Source organism: Littorina saxatilis, linkage group LG4 (assembly GCF_037325665.1).
Source record: "Littorina saxatilis isolate snail1 linkage group LG4, US_GU_Lsax_2.0, whole genome shotgun sequence".
In the NCBI taxonomy this organism is placed as follows: Eukaryota; Metazoa; Mollusca; class Gastropoda; order Littorinimorpha; family Littorinidae; genus Littorina; species Littorina saxatilis.
Window position 1 is genome coordinate 40,870,850 of NC_090248.1, and position 23,057 is coordinate 40,893,906.

Consider the following 23,057-nt stretch of genomic DNA (forward strand, 5'->3'; position numbering starts at 1 on the left):
TCGTATTTCTATTTTTGTGCAGACATATAGATGTTTGACCAGGGTATTGAACACACTGCGCCATCGACCACCGACTCCTTTGTATTACGAGTACCGATTGTTTTAGATGCAAGTCGCTCTAGTGACTGTTGTATTTCTGACGCGCTAGTCAAGTGTTTTGTAGAAGCTGACAAAACTGACAAAACTATTGATTGAGGTTATGAAACGTCGGCGGAACGACCGGTTCTGTGCTGGCTCTGGCTTACTGATTGCTTTTTGTCTGGGATTCGACCTGGTTTTCTAGACACTCTGTAGATGTCTCTGGGGGAAACTCCTTAAGCTGACCTAGTCACTTTTAATGCAGCAATATGTGCCGCCATGCAGTATTTAAGCATGTAACTGAGGACTATAGTCCTCAAGAGGCGTAACATTTAAAGTAATGTAGGGCATGAAGCCCAACTCTCTCTCTCTCTCTCTCTCTCTCTCTCTCTCTCTCTCTCTCTCTCTCTCTCTCTCTCTCTCTCTATCTCTCTCTCTCTCTTGCTAGCTCTATCTCTCTCCCTCTCTTTCTAACTCCCTCTATCTCACCCGGCCCCCTCTCTCACAGCCCCGCCATCTCCCTCCCTCTCTATCGCGCGTGCTCTTTCTCAATCTCTCTCTCTCTTACTCTCTCTCTCTCTCTTTCTCCATCTCTTGGTCCCTCCCTCTCTCTCCTCCCTTTCTTTTTTCCTCATCCCTATCCCCCCTATCTCCCTCTCGCTCCCCCCCCCCTCTTTCTCGCCACGCAGCAAAGGCTAAGTACACCGCTAAAAAAAAAAAATGTTCACAAACCGTCGCAGAGGACACCAAAGGCAGATAAGCAAAGATACGACCCATTACTGAAGAAGAAGAGGTTAATAACGTCTGAGCTTCTCTTGAATCCTGTTGGCAAGAGGACCATGTACAGCAGCGATGGAGAGAAGCCACGGAGATCTGGTTCATCATCGACCATCTGTACGGGGCTAATGTGAGCCTCTGAAATGGACACCAGCAAGCGAGGACTAGGGGTTCTCAATATGCAAAGCCCCCCGACTCGTATGAGATCGTCAGCTCCGCAATTTTCTGTGGGAAGGAAGCGGGTAGTAAAATCAGCTGGTCTCTCAGGCGTTAGACACTCAATATCATACCGACATAACCGGATATTGTGTGTGTGTGTGTGTGTGTGTGTGTGTGTGTGTGTGTGTGTGTGTGAGTGTGTGTGTGTGTGTGCGTGTGTGTGTGCATGTGTGTGCGCCTGAGTGTGTGTGTGTGTCTGTGTGTGCGCCTGTGTGTGTGCGTGCGCGCGCGTGTGTGTGATGGAGAGGGAGGGAACGAAATGGTCCTGACCGACTATTTGGAGAGGTGGGGGTGTGTGCTTGTGGGTAATGGGGAGAGAGAAAGGTACGAGAGAAGAGATTGAAAGGTCTGTATCGATCCGTAAGGACAGGAGGAGCAGGATTGTATTAACTCGATGATATCGATAGGCCTGGACCTCGTTCGGTCGAAGATGTGAAGATCCGTCTGAATGGGACTGACAGGCAAGGTCGATGCAAGATCGAAAATGCAAAGATGTGTCCTGAATATCCTGAGACTTTAGTTAACATCTTCCGTTCAACACCCCTTCTAGTCGTTCGTTGACTTAATGAAACTCGATATAGAACATCGGTAACGATCATTGAATTAGAGACTCGACCTGAGCTGATGGATATATGCATAATCAACCTTGGATCAAATATCCGTGCAAGAGATTCAGAGACTTTATGTCTCTTTCAACACCCTCTCAGGACTTTGGTTTACTTGCTAACGCTGGATATGTAACAACGTTAACAAGATTTGGAATAGAGAATTTACTTGATCTTCTTGATATGCAAAAATCCTGATCGATGATTCGACCAGTCTTGGACATTCTGAAGATCCCTTAGCCTTTGGTTCAACTCTTTCTTTCAACACACTGGATGAATCTGGAACAGCGGTAACAAGATTTGAAATTGAGAATCTATTTGATCTTATTGATGGCAAGATGCCCGTTTCATCGAAAATACGCACAACAGTCCACGAGATCCTCGGAGTCTAGTTAAACTCGTCCTGTTTGTCCACCCTGAGACCAAAGGACAACTCTGTTAAACACCGACAACGGTATTTGAATAGAGACCCGTCTCGGTGAAATTGATGGACAAGGTACGTCTCTTCTCCTGTAAGATCGAGGATGAATAAATGCGCCCGTAGATCCGTCTTGAAACCAGAGTTAAACTCTTTCTTTAAAAGCTCCGTGTGGTTCATGATGACATTGGCTGTACTGGAGCGTCAATAGCAATCATGGAAAAGGGGAAATACAAAAACAAAGAGACTGCCAACGTTCCAAAAGGGGAGTTTGCTTGATGTTATCAATAGGTTTAACCTCAAATTATTTGTGCGACGTCTACTTCGAAGTTGGCTGCACGACGCTTTTGCACTGAAGTGTCGGTAAGAATACTTTGCGAAGTCGACTTCGGGCTCACAGAAAGGACAGCCTTTAGATTTTGTTGAGATGTTGATATTCGCCAAATAGACAGAAGTCGACTTCGGGCTCACAGAAAGGTCAGCCTTTACATTTTGTTGAGATGTTGATATTCGTCAAATAGACAGAAGTCGACTTCGGGCTCACAGAAAGGACAGCCTTTAGATTTTGTTGAGATGTTGATATTCGCCAAATAGACAGAAGTCGACTTCGGGCTCACAGAAAGGTCAGCCTTTACATTTTGTTGAGATGTTGATATTCGTCAAATAGACAGAAGTTCAACTCTTATTTTCAACACTCCGTTTGGTCTTGGAGAGGCCTGATGACATTGTTTATATCGAACACCGATACCAATCTTTGGAATAGATCATCTACTTGAACTAACGGATAGGCAAAATCCCCGTTAGATCGAAGATGCAAAAATCCGCCCAGGAGAAAATGGACTCCTGAGCTGAGGTGCGCGAACCAAAAGTGGGTGTCACCTAAACGGGAGAGAACAAACCGCGGGGTCTGATTCGTTGAAATCACAACGAATCTCAATTTCAACCAAGCCAACACCGCGGCTGGTTCTCGACCGGTTGGTAACGTTCTCGTGCACTTTGGCCCAGTTAATAACGCTTCCTTTCAACACTCGCCTAGGGGCTGTCTCCTTTATCAACCTAAAGACACTGACCGTAGAACGCCGATAAGGCCCAACAAAAAAATGTTGGTTTAGGGTAACGTGACCAAAAAAGATAGGGTCGGTAGGTCGGCTTTTTTTTTCTTTTCCTTTCTTTATTTTTAGATTTAGTCGATTTTAAAGGAGGTAACTTCTCTAAGTCTCGGTATGGTTCACAAAATGTGCCAAAAGTTAGTGTTTTTTTTTAAGAAATGAAAAAAAGTTTTAGGGTCGGCGGGAAAAAATAGGGTCGGTCGGGTTACCCTAAATCAACATTTTTTTTATTGTTGGCCAAACCGTCTTTGCAACAGGGACGGCCTGTCTGGTGTAGACTCGATGGAATGGATGGGGCAAGCTGCAGGCTGGTTGACCAGATCCATCTTGGAGATTCCCAGATTATTGGTTAAACGCCTGTCTGTCTGACTGACCATTTGAAGTATTGGCGCAAGAGGCTGTAGTGTAATGACAGTGTCGGCATTGCCAAGGTCCATTCCAGCGATAGCAGGGATTATGTAAATTCTAGTGTGGAGAAGGAATTTCTGTACACTCCTTTGTGCAACAATTCACTTATCTATTTACATCATTCCTTATTGTGCGTTATGGACGGTATTGTCACAAATTGGATGTTGTGTTGTAGTCATTTTATTGTTCTATTATTTTACTGAATGTATATGTATTTTATGTTGAAATAGTATGTTAATATTCATAGTTAATATGTCAAGCGCGAAGATTTCTGTGGTTGGCGCTGTATAAGCTGTCATTATTTATTATTGTTATTATCATTATCTCACAGAAAAAAATGGCCTTCGTAAATACCACCGATGCAAAGACCAAGACCTTCGAAAGATGCGGAGGTAGCTGTAACCGCTTTCATTAAGCACTTTTGTCCTACTTTCTAACCAGTCGGGACAGAGTAACTCAGCAGCAGAAAGATTAACTGAAGGGACATTCCAGTAAAATAAAACATGAATTTAATGTTTGTATCCGTCTCAAAGGCTTGTCCGTATCTCCAAAAAGTGTACTCCCCAACATTTACGCAACTGGGTTCAAATTAATACGCCTTTGATGCATCATCAGCATCATGGTGTCAACTTGATACGCCGTTTAGACACTGACCCTCCCCCGAAAGCAGCGTATGGCTGCCTAAATGGCGGGGTCATACACGTAAAAACCCACTCGTGCAAACAACACGAATGTACGTGAGAGTTTCAGCCCATGAACACAGAAAAAGAAAGAAGACACTAAACCCACAAAATATAGATTCGAGTCACGACGAAATTGGGACATCCTTTCCCCAAAGCCAAACAAGCAGAACAGTCTCTAAATCTCCCCAAAACATCCCCCAGCGTCCAGTCATTCTACTCCAGATCCCCATTTCTTCTTGACAATGGGAAATTGGCGTCCATTTAATGGCCTCTCCGCACTGGAAATGTATCCCATGACAGCAGAATGTAAGGCAATGTGACCTGTTAATAGATGTGTTTGACTTCTGCTGGCTTGGAAATGTGTGTGTGTGTGTGGGGGGGGGGGGGGTAGGGGGAGGGGGGGGGAGGGCAAGGTAAATGCCGTTGTCAATGCAAAGTGAGTTCGATTATTCATCATTCATCTCAATTTTTATGTGGTTTATTGACTCGACAATTTATGACGGAGTAGTGAATCAGATGGTGGGGGTGATGGTCGAAATCGCGTGGTTGGGGGAGGAGGTGGGAGGGGGGGGGGGCAGTAATATCAGCTCAACTAATATAAAGTACACAGGCTTCATTATGTAGGTGTTCTCCTCCCGCTCGAAAATGTGCCAGAAGCAAACAATGTCCTCGCTTGTTATGCGTTCTGGCTGACTTCTAGTGATAGTGTGTACCGTTTAGAGGGATAGTCTTTACAGTAGTGTTATCCACAAACTGTATTTTATCGTGTGTGCGTGTGTGTGTGTGTGTGTGTGTGTGTGTGTGTGTGTATGCACGCTGTTGCTATTGTACATCGCCGTGTGTTTTTTAAGTACAACAGTATCAAAAGATTCGTTTCTTCTTCTATCGCGGAGAAGTCTTTGTTTACGGCGGTCTCTCAGTTCACTAACCAGCAGCTTGATGTGCAAATGTGTTCGTGTCTTGCCACAGCGACCACTCGCGAGACTCCGAGAGAGAGAGAGAGAGAAAAGGAGAGAGACAGAGACAGAGAAAGACAGAGACGACGACAGAGTCGACAGAGAGACGCAGAGAAAATTCATGATGACAATAACCCCAGGTTTCAAACCTTATGATCAAATCTCACGCACCATCGAAACTCCATCTTGAAAAACAATCCAAGGAAGGGAGGAAGGAAGCCTTTGATGATGGAAACTCCTTGGATATTTTCAGGCTCCGATAACTAACCCGGGGTAAATTAAAATCGAATTTTGAGATGTCGGCAGGTCTGAACAAAAAAATAAAGGGAAAATAACTATAGGCCCTTTTGATCTTCGTTGTGAGACCAAATTATGTATTCCGGGCACAATCACATCCCTGGCTATTCCCCAATGCATGATCAGGAATCGAGATTAATCACATGGCCAAAAAGCTTGGGGCCATACTGTTATTATTACACTGTGTGCGCACTGTTATCGGCACATGCAGGTTCGCTTCTTCATGGCTGAGCATGTTTAAGACAGAGAGAGAGAGAGAGAGAGAGAGAGAGAGAGAGAGAGAGAGAGAGAGACAGACAGACAGACAGACAGACAGACAGACAGACACAGACACAGACAGACAGACAGAGAGACAGACAGTGAGACAGACAGTGAGACAGACACAGAAACAGAGAGACAGAGAGAGGAAGATAAAAAGAGACAATGACAATGACAATGACAATGACAAATCTTTATTTTTCGAGGGTGACAAGAATAAGCATAGATATGCTTTTTTGCATCTGGCCCTCGCCCTAAAGAGGGACTAAACTATTTTACCATAACTATGACTAGGGGGGAAAAAAGGAAAAAAAAAGGTTACATAAAAACATTAATGGTAGAACATATAAGTTTATGTACATGAAGCGCATTATGTAGAAGCATTGTAGATCATAAGGTAGTGTTCAAAATTGGGTGTAAAGCAATGAAGATAAACGGAAAGTAACCCAACAATACATTAGCTCAGCAAAACAATGTATTACAGAGCCAAATCTTCGTGATTTTGTCACAATAAACCATAATTCCGATAATGAACAACTGTATACAAAAAGAACATACTTATCAAGTTTATTTGTTCATAGAGTTCATTAAATGGAAAGAATATTTGGTTCTAAAAGAATCCGTATTGGTGGATTGCCGCAGGGCGTCCGGAAGAGCGTTCCAGAGGCTGCTTCCTGAATAAACAAGACTTGATTTAAATAGGTCTATCCTAGGAAGAGGAGTGTTTAGTTGAATAAAGTGGTGCGAATTCTTCAAAGAGAACTTTGAACAAATGGTTTCGGGTGCATTTTCTGTCATTATTTTATGCATCATTATTCCTTTGTTATAATTCATTCTTGACTTTAGAGAGAGAGAGAGAGAGAGAGAGAGAGGGAGAGAGAACGGGAGGGAGAGACAAAGAGAAAGAGACAGAGACAGACAGAGGCAGAGAGATATAGACAGACAGACAGACAGACAGACAGACAGACAGACAGACAGACAGAGGAATAGAAAGAGAGAGAGAGGGAGAGAGAGAGAGAGAGAGAGAGAGAGAGAGAGAGAGAGAGAGAAAGAGAGAGAAAGAAAGAGAGATATTCCTATGTAAGAGCAGGCCTATGATATAATATAATATAATATAACAGGATGAAAGTCGCTTGTTCATTTCAATGCTTATTATTCTCTCAGGTGCCAGGAGAAAGGTTCCGTACAACTTTTGCTTACTCCATTACTCATGTCGTATGCGTAAAGAGCGATTACTTCCCTTTGGTTATTTGATACTATAATATAATGACTCGATCTGTGCTGCAATTAGTGTTTACACTCCCTGTGCCAAGCTAAGGCAGCCTATTTCATAGCTAACTATGATCCAGTCATGCTTGAAAACAACTGATGGGCAAAGTCTGTCGTTATTGTAGTTATCTTAAACGAAATAAGGCAGAGCGTTGTTAAGATATCAAATAACCAAAGGGAAGTAATCGCTCTTTGAAGAGCGATTACTTCCCTTTGGTTATTTGATATGGTATTGTAGTTGTAAGATGTGTGCACGTGCATGCGTGGACACAGGCTGATTAGTGGGGCACTGTAAGGGGGACAAGGTACGCTATGCTTTTCAAAGAGTGCACCTGTTGCTATAAATCTGACAGGAGTGCTGCTTTGTGTTGCATGGTACATCAACAACTTGCACAAGACATGAACACCCTGTTGCATCCTATCTGACCGTGTTATTGTTGTATATATCTGACATTATTGTGTCTGTATTGTTGTCTTGTGTTGCAGGGTACGTCAGCAACATGCACAAGACGAGAACACCCTGTTGCTGTATATCTGACAGTATGTTTACTTTGTGCAACATGAACAAATCTGAGTCACCCATTGTCGCTTTAAATCTGACAGTGTTGTTGCTATATATCTGACAGCCTTGTTGCTGTGTGTTGTAGGGTACGTGAGCAACATCCACAAGACGAGAACACCCTGTTGCTGTATATCTGACAGTATGTTTACTTTGTGCAACATGAACAAATCTGAGTCACCCATTGTCGCTTTAAATCTGACAGTGTTGTTGCTATATATCTGACAGCCTTGTTGCTGTGTGTTGCAGGGTACGTGAGCAACATGCACAAGGAGGAGAATACTATATTGCTGTATATCTGACATTGCTATAGTGTTTTGCTCTGTATATAAGTCTTGTTACTGTGTATCAGACTGTATTGTAGATATATTTCAACAGTGTTTGTCGCTCTGTGTTGCAGGGTACGTGAGCAACTTGCACAACTTGACGAAGAGAACACTATATTGCTGTTAATAATCTATATCTATAAGCTTATCTGACAGCCGTGTTGTTGCTGTGTGTTGCAAGGTACGTGAGCGACATCCACAAGGAGAACACTATATCACTGTATATCTGACAGTATTGTTGCTGTGTGTTGCAGGGTATGTGAGCAACATGCACAAGGACGTGCTTTACATTCTGTTGCTGTGCATTTGACAGTATTGTTTTGTGTTGCAGGGTACGTGAGCAACATGCACAAGGAGGAGAACACTATATCACTGTATATCTGACAGTATTGTTGCTGTGTGTTGCAGGGTACGTGAGCAACATGCACAAGGAGGAGAACACACTGGTCCTGGTCCACTGCCCCGAGACGCTGGCCAACGTCACCATGATGAGTGAGTAGAGCAAGCTTATTGTTGGAGCGTAATGTCATTTCTTCGTGCCACTGCAACAACGTTCCAAAGGCCGAGAGAGTGGGACTACCCCATTTGAAGAGATTTTTCCACTATAAATGTTTTCCGCATAGGTCCCTTTTGCAACTTCTCACCGATCTCTCAATGTATTACTGATGAGTGTTGTTCATGCCTCGAGTGTACCGGAGTGCTGGCGTAGAGGTAGGGTAGAGGCCGCAATGTTATCATGGGAACGGGTGTGATTAAGGATCTCCCAGAGTTGAGTGCGTTGGAGGACTGTTGCTTTGATCCTGTTTGTTCCCGGAGAGAGAGAGAGAGAGAGAGAGAGAGAGAGAGAGAGACGGAGAGAGAGAGAGAGAGACGGAGAGAGAGAGAGAGATAGAGATAGAGAGAGAGAGAGAGAGACTCAGACTCAGAACTTTATTACAAAAGGATAAAGGTTTTAGGCAAAGCCTATTCTTCCAACCTGTCCTTTATACAACACGTAAAGACGGACGCACGTACAAAATATAGATTGAATCATATAAAATACAGAAATACATTGTATGGAATGCAACACAATGTGCATTTAAGGAATTACATAAGGAGAACTCAAAAATTACAGAATTACATTGACATAGTTATATCTTTCATTTGGGAATGAAGTTGCTCAAATCAGCCGTTAACACTAGTACAAAATGTTTAGCAAAATAACAATCGAACAAGACATTTCATTCACGAATGATGTGTGAACGTGACTGTCTCTTAAACATTTTCACTGAAGTTGCATTTCTTATCTGTTGGGGGAAGGAGTTCCAGAGAAATGCTCCTGAGAAGGCTAAGCTCGATTTGTAGAGGTCTATGCGAGGTATAGGAGGGATGATTTTTTTGGGACCCATATCTTTTTGTGGCATGTTTGAAATGTGATTGCAAATATTTAGGACAGTCGTCATTTAGAATTTTATACATGAACACAGCCTTGTTTAACGTCAACTGATCTTTCAAGGGGAGGAAATTCAGGAGCTTTAGTTTATCATCCGTGGACCTATTCAAATCATACAGAATAAGTTTTGCAGCTCGGCGATGCAGGGAATTGAGTCTTTTTAAATGAACATCACTGCAGTTATCCCAAAGTGTTGAAGCGAAGTTTATATGAGGCATTATGTGGGCGTAATAGAACATTTTGAGTGCTTCAGAATCTGCGTAATGCCTTAATTTTGATAACAGGTACAAATTCTTTGAGTGAAGAACAGTCACGTTTATGTGAGGGGTTAGTAAATCCCGCAGAAGCAGCCGACGCTCTGTGTAGCATGAAAAATGGCTCGGCCCCCGGGGCTGATGGAATTTCTATTGATTTCATGAAAGTATTTTGGAGCAAGATAAGCAGATTGCTTGTTGATTCATTTAATGAATCATTTGAAAGGGAAGAGTTATCATATACGCAAAATCAAGGGGTGATAATATTGTTGCATAAAGGAAAAGATTTGGATAGAGAACGATTAAGTAATTGGAGACCAATTACTTTAACTAATACTGACTATAAGATTCTAGCTAAAGTTTTGGCAATAAGAATGGGTTTAGTAATTAATGAACTAATCAGTGTAGATCAGGTTGGTTACCTAAAAGACAGAAATATATCAACAGTGATTAGAACGATTGACGATGCGGTTAATTACTTTAATGTTAGTGGAAAGGCGGGTTATCTGCTTGCCCTGGATTTTAAAAAAGCTTTCGACAGTGTATCAAAGTCACTACTTCTTAATGTTTTTGACAGATTTGGATTTGGATCTAGTTTTAAAAAGTGGGTGGAGATTTTGATAAAAGGTACTACAAGCTGTATAAATCATGGAGGTTGGTTATCGGAGAGTTTTAACGTATTTAGTGGGATTCGACAAGGTTGCCCGTTTTCGCCGTTGGCTTTCGTCTTGGCGGTAGAATTGTTGGCGATTAAGATAAGATTAAGATAAGAAACAGCCCTATAGTTGGAATAATTACACCGAACATGATTAATCAGGATGGTACGGTCATAAAGATAAAACAAATGGCAGATGATACAACCCTGTTTTTAAAAAATCGAGATGATGCTAACATGGCAATGAACATATTGAACCAATTTAGCAAAGTCTCAGGGCTACAATTAAACTTAGATAAAACGAAAGCTTTAAGAATGGGGAGAGAACCAACGGAACCTAATCTGCTTTTTCACGTTGTTAAGGAGATTAAAATTTTAGGGATTAAATTTAGTAGTTGTAAAATGGCAAAAGACATCGAGGAAAACTGGAAATTCAAAATGGAGAGTCTTGATGCCATGATTAAACAGTGGAGTAAAAGAGATCTCAGTATACAGGGAAAAATAACAGTTATTAAAACGTTTATGACTTCCCCATTTGTGTATATTATGCAGTCTGTTGGTCTTCCAAAGCAAGTTCTCACACAGCTAAACACGAAACTACACAAATTTGTATGGCAAAAACAATATAGTAATAAAAAAGCTTTTGAAAAGATAAAAAGGAAAATTATGGAGTCTGAATATGAGCATGGTGGATTGAAAATGATCAATATGTTTGATATACAGAAAGTGTTTTATTTAAATTGGATTGGACGGTTGCATGAAGCAGGTCGAGAAAATTGGAGTGCAATCCCAAAATGGCACATTCAACAATTAACAGATTTTAATCACTTGGCAAAAATTAATTGCACACAAAAGGAATTACAAGGAATCGAAAAAGTTCAAAATGATTTTTGGAAAGAGGTATTTTTGACATATCTTGATAATAAAAATAAAGTAGGTTTAGAGGAAGTTGACAGAAATGATGTTGGTAATCAACTGTTATTTAATAATAGACTGATTCAGTTTAAAGGTAAAGTGTTGGATTTTGTAAAATGGCGCCAGAAAGGTTTTAATGTTATAAATGATTTGTTGAATGTTGAAAGAAATCAGTTTCTGTTATGTGAAGATGTTCAGATCACTGTGCAGCAAAACCCTGCAATAACCTTTTTTGAATACAACGCTGTGATGAATGCAATTCCAAAACAATGGAAAGATTGGATTGTAGACAACCCAGCACATATAGTTAATGTGGATATAATTGATGATGAATTGAATGTGTTTAAAAGCAAACCCAAGTTAATTAAGTTATATTTAAAGAAAAAACGGAATTATAGCATTGAAAAATCTCATGCAATCGATTTTTGGAAAAGAAAACTAGATTTTGATTTTGTCGAACAGACGTGGTTGTTGCCACGACAGGTGACAAAAGAAGTGCGCCTGCGTGTGTTGCAATGGAAAATTTGTCACAATTTATATCCCACCAATATTTTATTACATAAAATGAAAGTAAGTTAAACAAAAAACTGTAACGAGTGCCCACATATTTTGGATGTCATGGAACACTTTTTCTATGAGTGTCCCCGAATTAGAAGGTTTTGGACTTATATTGAAAAAATGTTGAACAGTCTGACAGGTCGGGCTTTCTTATTGTCTATTACAGATGTATTATTCGGAATCGAAAAATGTCAGGAATCAGCGTTAATTAACCATGTTTTATTGATAGCAAAAATGTGCATTAGCAAAGTTAAGAAAACTAAATCGCCTATTCCATTGGAAATTGTATTTCAACAAGAACTTGCGCTACGAAAGGTGTATCCCCATTGTCCTTAGCTAGATTGCTGTTGAATTAAAAAGTAATTTAATGGAAATGTAACCTGTAATGCAAAAGAAAGCAAAATTAAAATTTCATTGAAGAAAAAAAAAAAAGACCAATGAAGAAGGATATGCTCACCGCCCAAAAAGAAGGAAAAAAAAGAAAAAAAAAGAAAAAAAGACAAAAGAGGCAAAAAAGATGGGTTGAAGCAACCTTGCATGCAACTGAGGTCAAAAAAGAAAAAAAAGAGAAAAAAAAAAAAAAAAAAAATTCTTTGATACTATTTTGCAGATATTACTCAAATGAGTTTGCCATTTCAACTCTTGATCAATGGTAACACCCAATAATCTATGTTCCCTAACTTGCTGCACTTGAGTTGAACCAACTGACAGTTGTAATTGTAAAGGACTTAATTGGTGTTTTTGTCTCGTGGTTATCACCATACTCTTTGTTTTAATCGGATGAATGATCATTGCATTAGGAACGCACCACTTAGTGATTTCATCCACACTTGTTTGAAGAGAAGAGTTGACGGATTCCAAAGATTTTTGACTGGTGTGGACAGAAGAGTCATCCGCAAAGAACTCACATCTAACTTTTTCATCGCACATATGAAGGGGTAAATCATTTATATAAATACAGAACAAGATAGGTCCTAATACATACCCTTGAGGGACACCACTCCGGACAAACTCGTTTGACGAAGTTTTACAGTTAATGGATACATACTGTTTCCGTTTTGAAAGATACGATTCAAAAAAGGCACAGGCGGAGTCGTCTTTTAAATAACACTTTAATTTCTTTAGTAGAAGTGAGTGATCTACTAGGTCAAAGGCTTTCTTAAAGTCCAGAAACAACGCTCCCGTTATTTCTGCTTTGTTTATTGCTGAGAGCCAAGTCTCGCATAAAGAGCTTAAGGCCGGCGGTGTGGCAGGAATGCTTAGAGCGGAATCCAGACTGAAAAGGATGAAACAGATTCATTTGTTCCATATATGCCAGTAAATGTTTTTGTATGTGCTTTTCTAAGGGTTTAGATAAAACAGGTAAGAGGGAAATAGGTCTAAAGTTGTTTGGGTCTGTAAGATCCTTATTTTTTGGAAGTGGTAATACCTATGCACACTTTAAAATAGAAGGGAACACGTTTTGTTGTATGCTCAGGTTGTAAACATAAGTTAGGGAATCGACAATGTAAGGTAAAGCAAGTTTCAGCAACTTGACTGGAATCTTATCTGGACCCATTGACTTCTTATTCGCCATTTGTTCTATCAGTTTTCCTACCTCGTGCACTGAGATTGGAGGAATAGAAAACGTGTCAGTTTGATTCAACTTTTGTCCACAGAATGTTTTTAATTTTTCAAGACAATCATCCGTATCAAGGGAATCATTCTAATTGAGACAAGATTTTAGGTTGTCTGCTAGCAAAATGAAGTGTTTGTTAAAATCATTTGGAGATATTTGTGAATGAGAATTGGTTGATCCCTTCCTAGATTTATCAAGAATTTCATTCACTGCTCGCCAGATTGTAGCTGTATCCTTTTTTTCAGAGATTAGTTTATTAAAATATTCTGTCTTTGCTTGTCTCACTGTGTCCAAAACTTTATTTTTTTGCAGTTTATACTCTGTTTTCATGTTGCGCTCTTTGAAATGATCACGCATCGCCATAGCCTCGATAATTTCTGAGGTTAACCAAGGGGGAAGCTGGGGATGTTTCACTCTATGCTGACGTAGTGGTGCGTGTTTATCAATTATAGAACACAAAATATCGTGAAAAATATTGCAAGGGCCCTCTGCGTCACTGCAATTGAATACGCTATAAAATGGGGCTTGGTTAAGGTCAAAGAAAAAGGCAGATTCATCAAGAGAGAGAGAGAGAGAGAGAGAGAGAGAGAGAGAGAGAGATATTTGATAAGTGGTCACCCTTTTGGGACGAGGAAAAAAATGTCAAGACTGGGGAAACAACATTTCACATTCGCAGATCCGGGACAGCTTGTCCATTATCACTTGCTGCCAGTGATATTGATAGCACACACTGGAACAAGTCAACCTGTAAGCTTTCACCCGCGGGATTTCTCGAATCGATTTTATTAAGAAAAATGATTTCCTTGCAACAAACCAGAGCTTAATTATTGCGTTTTTGCAGTTATGGACTCTCGAGAGCGTGAAATTAGCTGGACTCTCAATATAAAACGGCATGAACGGATAGTGTGTGTGTGTGTGTGTGTGTGTGTGTGTGTGTGTGTGTGTGTGTGTGTGTGTGTGTGTGTGTCTGTGTGTGTGTGTCTGTGTCTGTGTCTGTGTGTGATACAGCATGTTAGCTTTATTTTAATGGCAATCTCACCGTAGGTCTTTTTAAATCGTAAATTAATGAGGAATCAGAATATAAACAATAAGGACAGGTCATATTGCGCGAACCCCATAATACATCCAGGCTCTTTGCGCTCGCAGCGGAGTGTATACTAATCACAAACAGAACATGTACATGAAAGCTTTTTGGTTTTAAGATCTGTTCTTAACTAAGTCTGGCCGTCGCGATATAACCTTGAATGGTTGAAAACGACGTTAAACACCAAATAAAGAAAGAAAGAAAGAACTAAGTCTGGACCTATAGTATGAGAGGGAGGGGCTTCAAAAATGAGGCAGGGATTCAGGGGCTGGCTAAACGGCAAGATCCCCCAGATGTTGTTGACATTTAGCACTTAAATTGGGTATTTTGGGTCTCTCCATGAAAAAAAAGATACGTTAGCTGGGAATGGGGGAACCCAGCAAATCTGCCTCAGAGCCAGTCCTGTTGACCACACTGGAGAAGGGGGTTGGGGACGGAGGGGAGGGGACGATGGACGCTTCGAGGAGGACATTGTGGCGACGTCATTGAAGGGAGGAGACACGGAGGATCAAGCAGCTGCGAAGAGAGTCTCTATCATTAGCTGCAGCTGGTGCGCTTCTTGGACTGAGGTCACTTTGCGTGTCTGTCCACATCAGCTGAAGGTTTAACAAGGTTTTATTTGGCTCTTCGCCAGTCGGGTCTAACAAACAAACACAGACACACAGAGACACACACACACACACAGAAAAACACACACACACACACGGCACACACACATACACAAACACACACACGGCACACACACACACACACACACACACACACACACACACACACACACACGGCACACACACACACACACACGGCACACACACACACACACGGCACACACACACACACACACACACTAAAAATACATGCAGACACAACACGCAACTATCACTAACCCAAGCAAAGCCAATGAAAATGATCATCAAGCATGGCTTGAACCAAAATAAGAATAAACACTCTTATGATCAATATGTCCAGGCCAAGAACAACAGCAACAGCTACTAACCTCGGTTTTCCCCTGCCTGTTTTTTTGGCGACTTTCCTTCACGGTGGCTTGTAGAAGAAATTAAGGGGAAGTGCCATGCCGCCATTTTACATGCTAATGGCGTCACCATGTCAAGTTTCGACATTCCACTGTCGACAGTGGAGGGTTTGTAAGGCAAGCAATAGACGATTTTCGGACATAACTCCGTCGGGTTTGTATGGGTTCTGGAAGAGTGAATACCCTTGCCAAAACCTCTGACAAACATGCGAGGGCTCATCACGAGCGAGGGATGTGTCGGACACATGTGGACAGGAGCTAGTGATTGCCCCCTCCAATGATTGTCAGGGGTATTCACCCTTCAACGACCCATACAAACCCCACGGATATATTTTCAGAATTCGTCTCTCGACCTGCTGCCTCCGAACTTAATAATAATGAATAGCTTTTCTAAACTCGGCGCAAGCCCCGTGATTAGCTCCAACCATTTGAACATATTATCTAGCCCGGTCCTCAAGATGTTGGATTGTTTTCAGATATACTGTTAATTGTGTAAAAGACTTAATAGTACTTATTTATGCTGTCTTCCTCTGGAATATAGTCAAGTCATACGCACTCCTACAGAAGAAGGGGGGAGAAAGAGAGAGGACAGCAGAAGAAAATGCACAACATTTGAGGCGCAAATATGTCTGCAAATTCTGTATGCTGAACTTGATATGTGACAAGGTTAGTCACGTGTTTTCGTCAAGGCGGCTCCCATGGTGATGATCGATTCGATAATTCCCAAAAGCAGTGCACACCCCCCTGAGTTGTAAAATTCGCTGTATGAGGAAGCACTTCGTTTCATGCTTGAAGCGTGTCCTATTCTATAATCCTATCACATTTTGCTTGGCTCCTGTATTGGCCACAGAACCTTACAGCATTCGTTGTGGCATTTGCCGCAGACTATTTTTAAGTAGTGGTTTGAATATATTCAATACATAGCCCTCATTTGATATTCTAGCAATTAATCATCCACATCCGCCCCTGTCTCTGGTTCTCTTGGGAAGGGCGATCAGCGTTTATCTGACCAGCAACGATTGATCTCCCTTTCCTCTTCCAGGCTCCTTTTTTGCCTCAGGCACTTCAAGATGGAAGTTGTGCGGGAAGGTAAAAATTAGAATTAAAAAAAAATGTGCAGTTGCGGGGAGAGGGATTTCCAGGAACATTTGGACTGGTGTTACGCACGATGTGAATACGTTTCCGAATTCAAGAAGGAAGTTGGTCCGATGATCAGTCTCTTGAAATGCAACTGTCTTGTCGTAAATATGAATTGATTGCTTGTTGTTCTCTCGTTGAACAAGGGATTTGTTTAAGTACACAGTTTCTGGAAGCAAGAAGCTTTAATCAAACAGCAACCTACAACCACAAGAAGTCTTATGTACAATTTTCATGGTGGTAAGACGCCGGCCTCCAAAGCGGAAGGTCGTGGGTTCGATTACCGGCCACACCTGGTGGGTTAAGGTTAAGATTTTTCCGATCTCCCAGGTCAACTTATGTGCAGACATGCTAGTACCTTATCCTCATTCGTGTGTATACGCAAGCACACGACCAAGTGCGCACCGGAAAAGATCCTGTAATCCATGTCAGAGTTCGGTGGGTTATAAAAACACGAAAATACCCAGCGTGCTTACTCCGAAAGCGGCGTATGGCTGCCTAAATGGCGGGGTAAAAACGTTCATACACGTAAAGATCTACTCGTGCAAAAACACGAGTGTACGTGAGAGTTTCAGCCCACGAACGCATAAGAAGAGCAATGCCACTTGTTCGTCGGCTCGCACATAATATTTATCCAAGAAGCCTTGTAACAGATTCGATCAGAACACACTTTGAACAGTTTCTTAAACGAACCAGTCTTGCTAGAAGCTGGGAGGCATATTTTTGGATATCGTGTTCTTCAATAAAACGATAATAGCTGCTCAACCACGATGGTACTTTGTATTGCAGCGGCAGAACTATAGCACCTGTGTCGATTTTTTTCCTGCCAGAGAGGGAAGATATATGACCCTCCACCACCAAATGAGTCGCATGTCACCTCGCGCGGTTCTGCGAAGTCCGGGGGGTGTCTGGTAACAGTGTGAGGGTCACCTTACTGACAGGCTTATAACAGTTTTCGCTCTTTTCTAAAACAGTTTTCACCACTGGATAGAGCATAAAAAAACTCTTCAGAAAAATGTACAAAATATGAAAATCATGCAAAGGTGACATGCGACTCATTCCGTGGTGGAGGGTCACATAATATTATAGTGTTACAATCTATGTGCTGAGGGGCCGTGCACCCCATTAGTGCGATGTTATCTGATCGTGCTTTCAGTGACAGTCCCTGGCCTTGTCCAACAGGTATCAGTTTCGTGGATCGATCAGATGTCTGTATCACCACGGAGTAACGATCGTCAGTGCAGGACTGCTTGGTGATCCTGCATTTTTGCAAGGCCCTGCAGTCTTGACTGAGCGACCTTTACTTGCCGTTGACATTTTACTTAGCAAACAGTGCATAGACTTTCAGCAAATGCACCGGCTTTGGATTCTGTTCAGTTGACTCGTTCTGAAGAACAAGGGATTAAAACACATCGTATACTGCACATCAATTTCAGAATAAAACGACAAGAAAAGATCTACATACCACGCCCCCCCCCCCACCCCCCACCCCCATCCTCTCTCTGTCTCTCTCTCTCTCTCGTTCTCGCTCTCTCTTTAAATAAAAATCCGCCAGGCTTCCTCTCTCACCCTCCTCTCAATCTCTTTTTTCTCGACCTCACCCCTGCACTCAATCAAAAAGGAAATATTCCAGGCATACTTCACGACCAAACTGCTGCACACAATCTTTTCTCGCCACAGGACTGAAGAGCGATCTATTTTTGAACCTCAGACCGGCTGGCTCCAAGCACCTCCTGGCGATGTATGGGCCTTCGAACACTTCTTCCCTTCAAGTCGTTAGTGCAGCTAACTGACATCGTTAACCTCAATGTCTGGCTGGGTCACGATCACTTTACTGAGATGTCTTCACCGGGAACGTTCAGACAAAAGCTTCGTTGCTGCTTGGCGTCCTTTTGCCCGAACAGCATCCGGGTATTTTATGTCGTATCGCTGACGTTGCAAATATGGTCAATGTGTGTTGGTTTATGTGGGGTTTTTTTTCAAGAGATATTATCCAGATGGTTCCAATAACGTTCTGAAACGCCCTCTTCCGCTTTAGTTCCGACTGACACATGTTAATTGATGCCCAAGTTTAGGTTTAACTTGCAGCAACATACATTCTTAAGAGTATTGTTTAAACTTGATGAAATGAAGGTTCAAAACTGATCGTCTGGAATGATACTCGGCAATCGCAGTTATCCTTCTTTTTAACACAAAACAAATAAAAAGTCATATAACTGTATGAGGCAGAGCGCTAATGATGAGATCAAGAATGTGCTTACTTCTCACAACGAGACAAGGCATGGAATTTAAGGGGTACATCACGAAGCGTCCCGGTACCGAAGCGTCCCGGTACCGAAGCGTCCCGGTACCGAAGCGTCCCGGTGCCGAAGCGTCCCGGTACCGAAGCGTCCCACTATAACGCGTCACAGGGGTACCGGGACGCTTTGGTACCGGGACACTTCGGGACGCTCCCGCGCAGTAGGGCACGAAGCGTCCCGGTACCGAAGCGTCCCGGTGCCGAAGCGTCCCGGTACCACGCACATCCTCGGCTCGCATGCCAATGTATTTATAAAGCAAAGGGAATGCCTGTAATTCACACAGAGCAATCACTTGGTCTTAAACGTGCACAAGACAAAAACTTTCATACTGGGGGAGCGAGCCAGTCTGAAGAGTACTCGGGTCCAGCGCGAGCGTTTTTTATTACCCAAATGAACCCAAACAAACCCAAATTAACCCAAATGATACAATTTAAAAGTCGGAGGCAGAACTGAAAAGACTTTTTCCGACGCTCACGCTTAGTGAAGCCAGAAAGCGTGTGTGATAACAGACATATCCCTCTTGTGAACGGAAGCCTACGGACTTTTCCCCCGAACTTGTCCACACGGGTACAGTATTTCCAAATTGGTGTGTTGTGAGTACAGATCTAAAGTAAAGTTGGGGAAAAGTTGGACAAAAAGTGATTTTTTTTTACCGAAAGCAAATCAAGGTCTGTGCAAAATTAAACAAATCAGTGAAGTCAAGGTCAAATCAAGGTCAAGATTAAATTTTAAAAAAAAATATGGTTAGTCAAGTCAAGGTCAAATCAAGGTCAACAAGGGCGGATCTCGGGGGGGTTACACGGGTTACGTAACCCCCCACCCCCCCAAAAAAGAGGTAATTTATTGGCTCAGGATGCACCAGATAGCTCTATTTTGCTTCTTTGGATAAAAAAAAAATTGTATCTTCGCAGTCATTTTGTAACCCCCCCCCCCCCCCCCTCCAAAGTGAATTGATCCGCCCTTGGTCAAGGTTTAAAAAAAAAAAAGTCTAAGTCCTGTGACGCGTTATAGTGGGACGCTTCGGTACCGGGACGCTTTGGTACCGGGACGCTTCGGTACCGGGACGCTTTGGTACCGGGACGCTTCGGTACCGGGACGCTTTGGTACCGGGACGCTTCGGGGTGTCCCCAATTTAAGATATCATAATGTATTATTTTTTTTTTCTTCAACAGTTTTCTTTTATTCAGGCAAGAACAGATTGTCATTTATTATTATTTTCTTTTTCTTTTTTTCTTCTACAGTTTTTTTTATCAGGCAAGCACAGATTATAATGTATTATTTAATATCGTTGCTCGTGATGTATTACGGGTTTCAGTACGGAACAGATTTATCAGTGCTGCCAGTGTTCAAGTTCACACGGTCTGTCTGGAATAGTGTCCACCCTGAGAACGTTAAGACGATAGGCAGCTGCTAGCTGTAACCTTCGATTTGATGATCATGATTGTTTATAGAAGCCGTCAATCTCACATACAACACAGCTATTTATTGCTCCATGGGTCAGCTTGATCCAGGCTTTGGTTTGGACGCAGTATAGTTACTGTAGAATGATGACTGTCTTGTCTTTGTACAAGCTCTTCGTCGGCCCGAGGGAGATTACTGATTCATGTTTCATTTCTGTTTATTGTGGACATTTCTGTGACTTAGTAGTGACAAAGCTAGCTATTGATTCCGAGTGGAAAATACGCGTTTCTTTCATACTGTTTTAGTGGTGAAGTCAATGTAAAGTCAAGGTGTAAGCACTCACATGACTCTTAAAACAAATTGACTGCTTGTTGAAAACCTTATGTTCAAAGCAACAAATTGACTGCTTGTTGAAAACCTTATGTTCAAAGCAATAAGATGAGTACTCACCAAAACAAAGACATACAATACGCACGCACTGCTGTCTATTGTGGTGCCTCCCAAGCCTTCTTCAGGATTACCTAGTAGCATAGACTAAAAAACAAAACAAAAGCAAAAGCAAGACAGAACCAAACCAAAAAATACAAAGTCAAAGAGAGGAAAACATTTGTGGGTTTGTGTAACACTCTCACGGGATGCTGGACAAAACATCCTGGACAGTTATTTATTGCGAAAACGGTTGGAATATTTCTTACGTCACCAATGCAGTGACATCAAACCACTGACCCAATCAACGATTTACTGCCACAGCTGAGCGAAAATCCTGGTAGCAAACATCATCACGCTAGCTCAAACAGGGGCAGATTTCTTGGCGGCGAAGCGTTTATAATGTTTTTCATGAAGGGGATGGGAAGACATTTATCGACTTGTCCGAAGTTTACTGCTATGGTGTCCAGAGGTCTTGCAAAGGAGTTGGGGTTTATTGCTATCGGCTGTGCCATGTAAATTTGTCAACCGAATATGAGATTTTCCGGCAATATTTGATGTATGCCTAAGTAGGAAACGTTTATTCTTCGTCACCTTCTTTTTTCGTCCCCCCCCCCTTCCCCCTTTCTTGCGTGCTGTCTTTTTTCTTTCTGTCTGTACGTCTTATATTCATTTCTTTCTTTCTTGTTGTTGTTGTAATTCTTCTCTCCGTCTATGTTAACTGCATGGCTGGGTTGGCAATAATCTTTTCTCCTTTTTGTGTGCTTTCTTCTTCCTCAAGAAATCCCCCCTTCCCCCCCCCCCCCCCCCCTTATTCGTCCTTTGTGTTGTCTTTGCTTTAGATGTGATGGTGATGGAACTGGTCATTCGAACAAGATCTCCTCCAGCGGTCCAGAATATTCGCGCTGGTGAAACTCTCTGCTGGAGCAAATTGGAGATCCTGACATCGTCATAATGGCCGATAAACTTCTTTTTTTTTCTCTCTCTCTCTCTGTTATTGTCTCTTGTCTCTGTCCGTCTGTCTGTCTGTCTGTCGCTCGTTCTTTCTCTCTGCCGCTCTCACTAGCTCTCTCAAGCTCTCCTTTTCTCACTTTTTCTTTGCCTGTGTGCATCTCTCGCGCTATCTTTCTATCTCTACCTTTCTTTCTCTCTCTCTCTCTCTCTCTCTCTCTCTCTCTCTCTCTCTCTCTCTCTCTCTCTTTCTGTTTCTCTCTATGTCTCTGTCTCTCTTCCGTCTTCTTTCTTGCATTTAAAAAGACATATATATGCTAATTTCCATTTTCTCCTGTCGTAGGTACTTCGACTTGAAACCGTTATCTGTCAGAAACCTCTGTTGCTTCCAGTCCATTTTCACTGATTCAAACAGGAACGTGCTCGTACATTTCAACATAGACACGGAATAGATGTAATTTATATGTGACGGATCTACATTGTAAAGGCCAAGAGACGATAATTGCATTCACATAAGAGCCTTTTCTGTCTGACCAAAGATCCTGTGATGTATACTCTACTGAAGCTTTTCGGTGCGACACACATCAGCCTCTTTCGTAAGTTAAGAATTATTCACAAAGACGTTGCAGGAGAAAATTGGAGCTCAGTCTGTCTGATTATCTGATGCAGATTTTTTTTGTAAAGCTCTGTGGTTTGATATACAGTATATTCATTTTCTGGGGTTAACGGCGTCTTTCTTCAGTTAAAAAGGCAAGATCGAATTCTTCACGTAAACGTTGCAAGAGAACACTCGAACTTCTCTGTCTAAGCATTATTTGTTACCACTTTCTCTAATCAAAAAGCGCTCTATATTTTAACATGACGGGAGACGATAATCATATGCACACATAGAGGGCGTTTCTGTCGATCTAAATGTCGTATAAGGTATATTTTATTCGATCACTTTGGTTTGACAAAAATCTTCTTGGGTAATCAGTCTCTTTCGTCAGTTAAACGGGCGACGTCGAAAAAACCTGAGACACACTCCTCTGGAGTTCTATGTCTTGTCGTGCAGTCCCTCTAATCAAAGAATACCCTTTACTTCATAGGACACGAGACGATAAAAAAATCGAATTCCTGAAGAAGACGTTACGAGAGAAACCTGGGTCACATCCTCTGGAGTCTCTTCTGCCAGTCCCTCTCATCCAAGAATACCCTTTACTTCACAGGGCGCGAGACGATAATAATGTAAAGACAGGAGACCCTCAGCGTCTGGGTCACATCCTAAGAAGTTGTCAGCTTCTTTTGCCAGAAGATGGAAGATCGAATTCCCGAAGAAGACGCCTGCAAGC

The 23,057-nt window shown here is 42.0% G+C and overlaps 1 protein-coding gene across 1 annotated transcript in view; it reads left to right on the forward strand.

The window, feature by feature from the left end:
* LOC138964748 (universal stress protein YxiE-like) overlaps positions 1 to 23,057 on the forward strand; it is a 106,475-nt gene that overhangs the window by 72,165 nt on the left and 11,253 nt on the right. Inside the window, exon 2 of the mRNA XM_070336792.1 lies at positions 8,371 to 8,454. Within this exon, the coding sequence (XP_070192893.1) occupies positions 8,371 to 8,454 (84 nt within the window). The remainder of the gene's footprint in view (positions 1 to 8,370; positions 8,455 to 23,057) is intronic.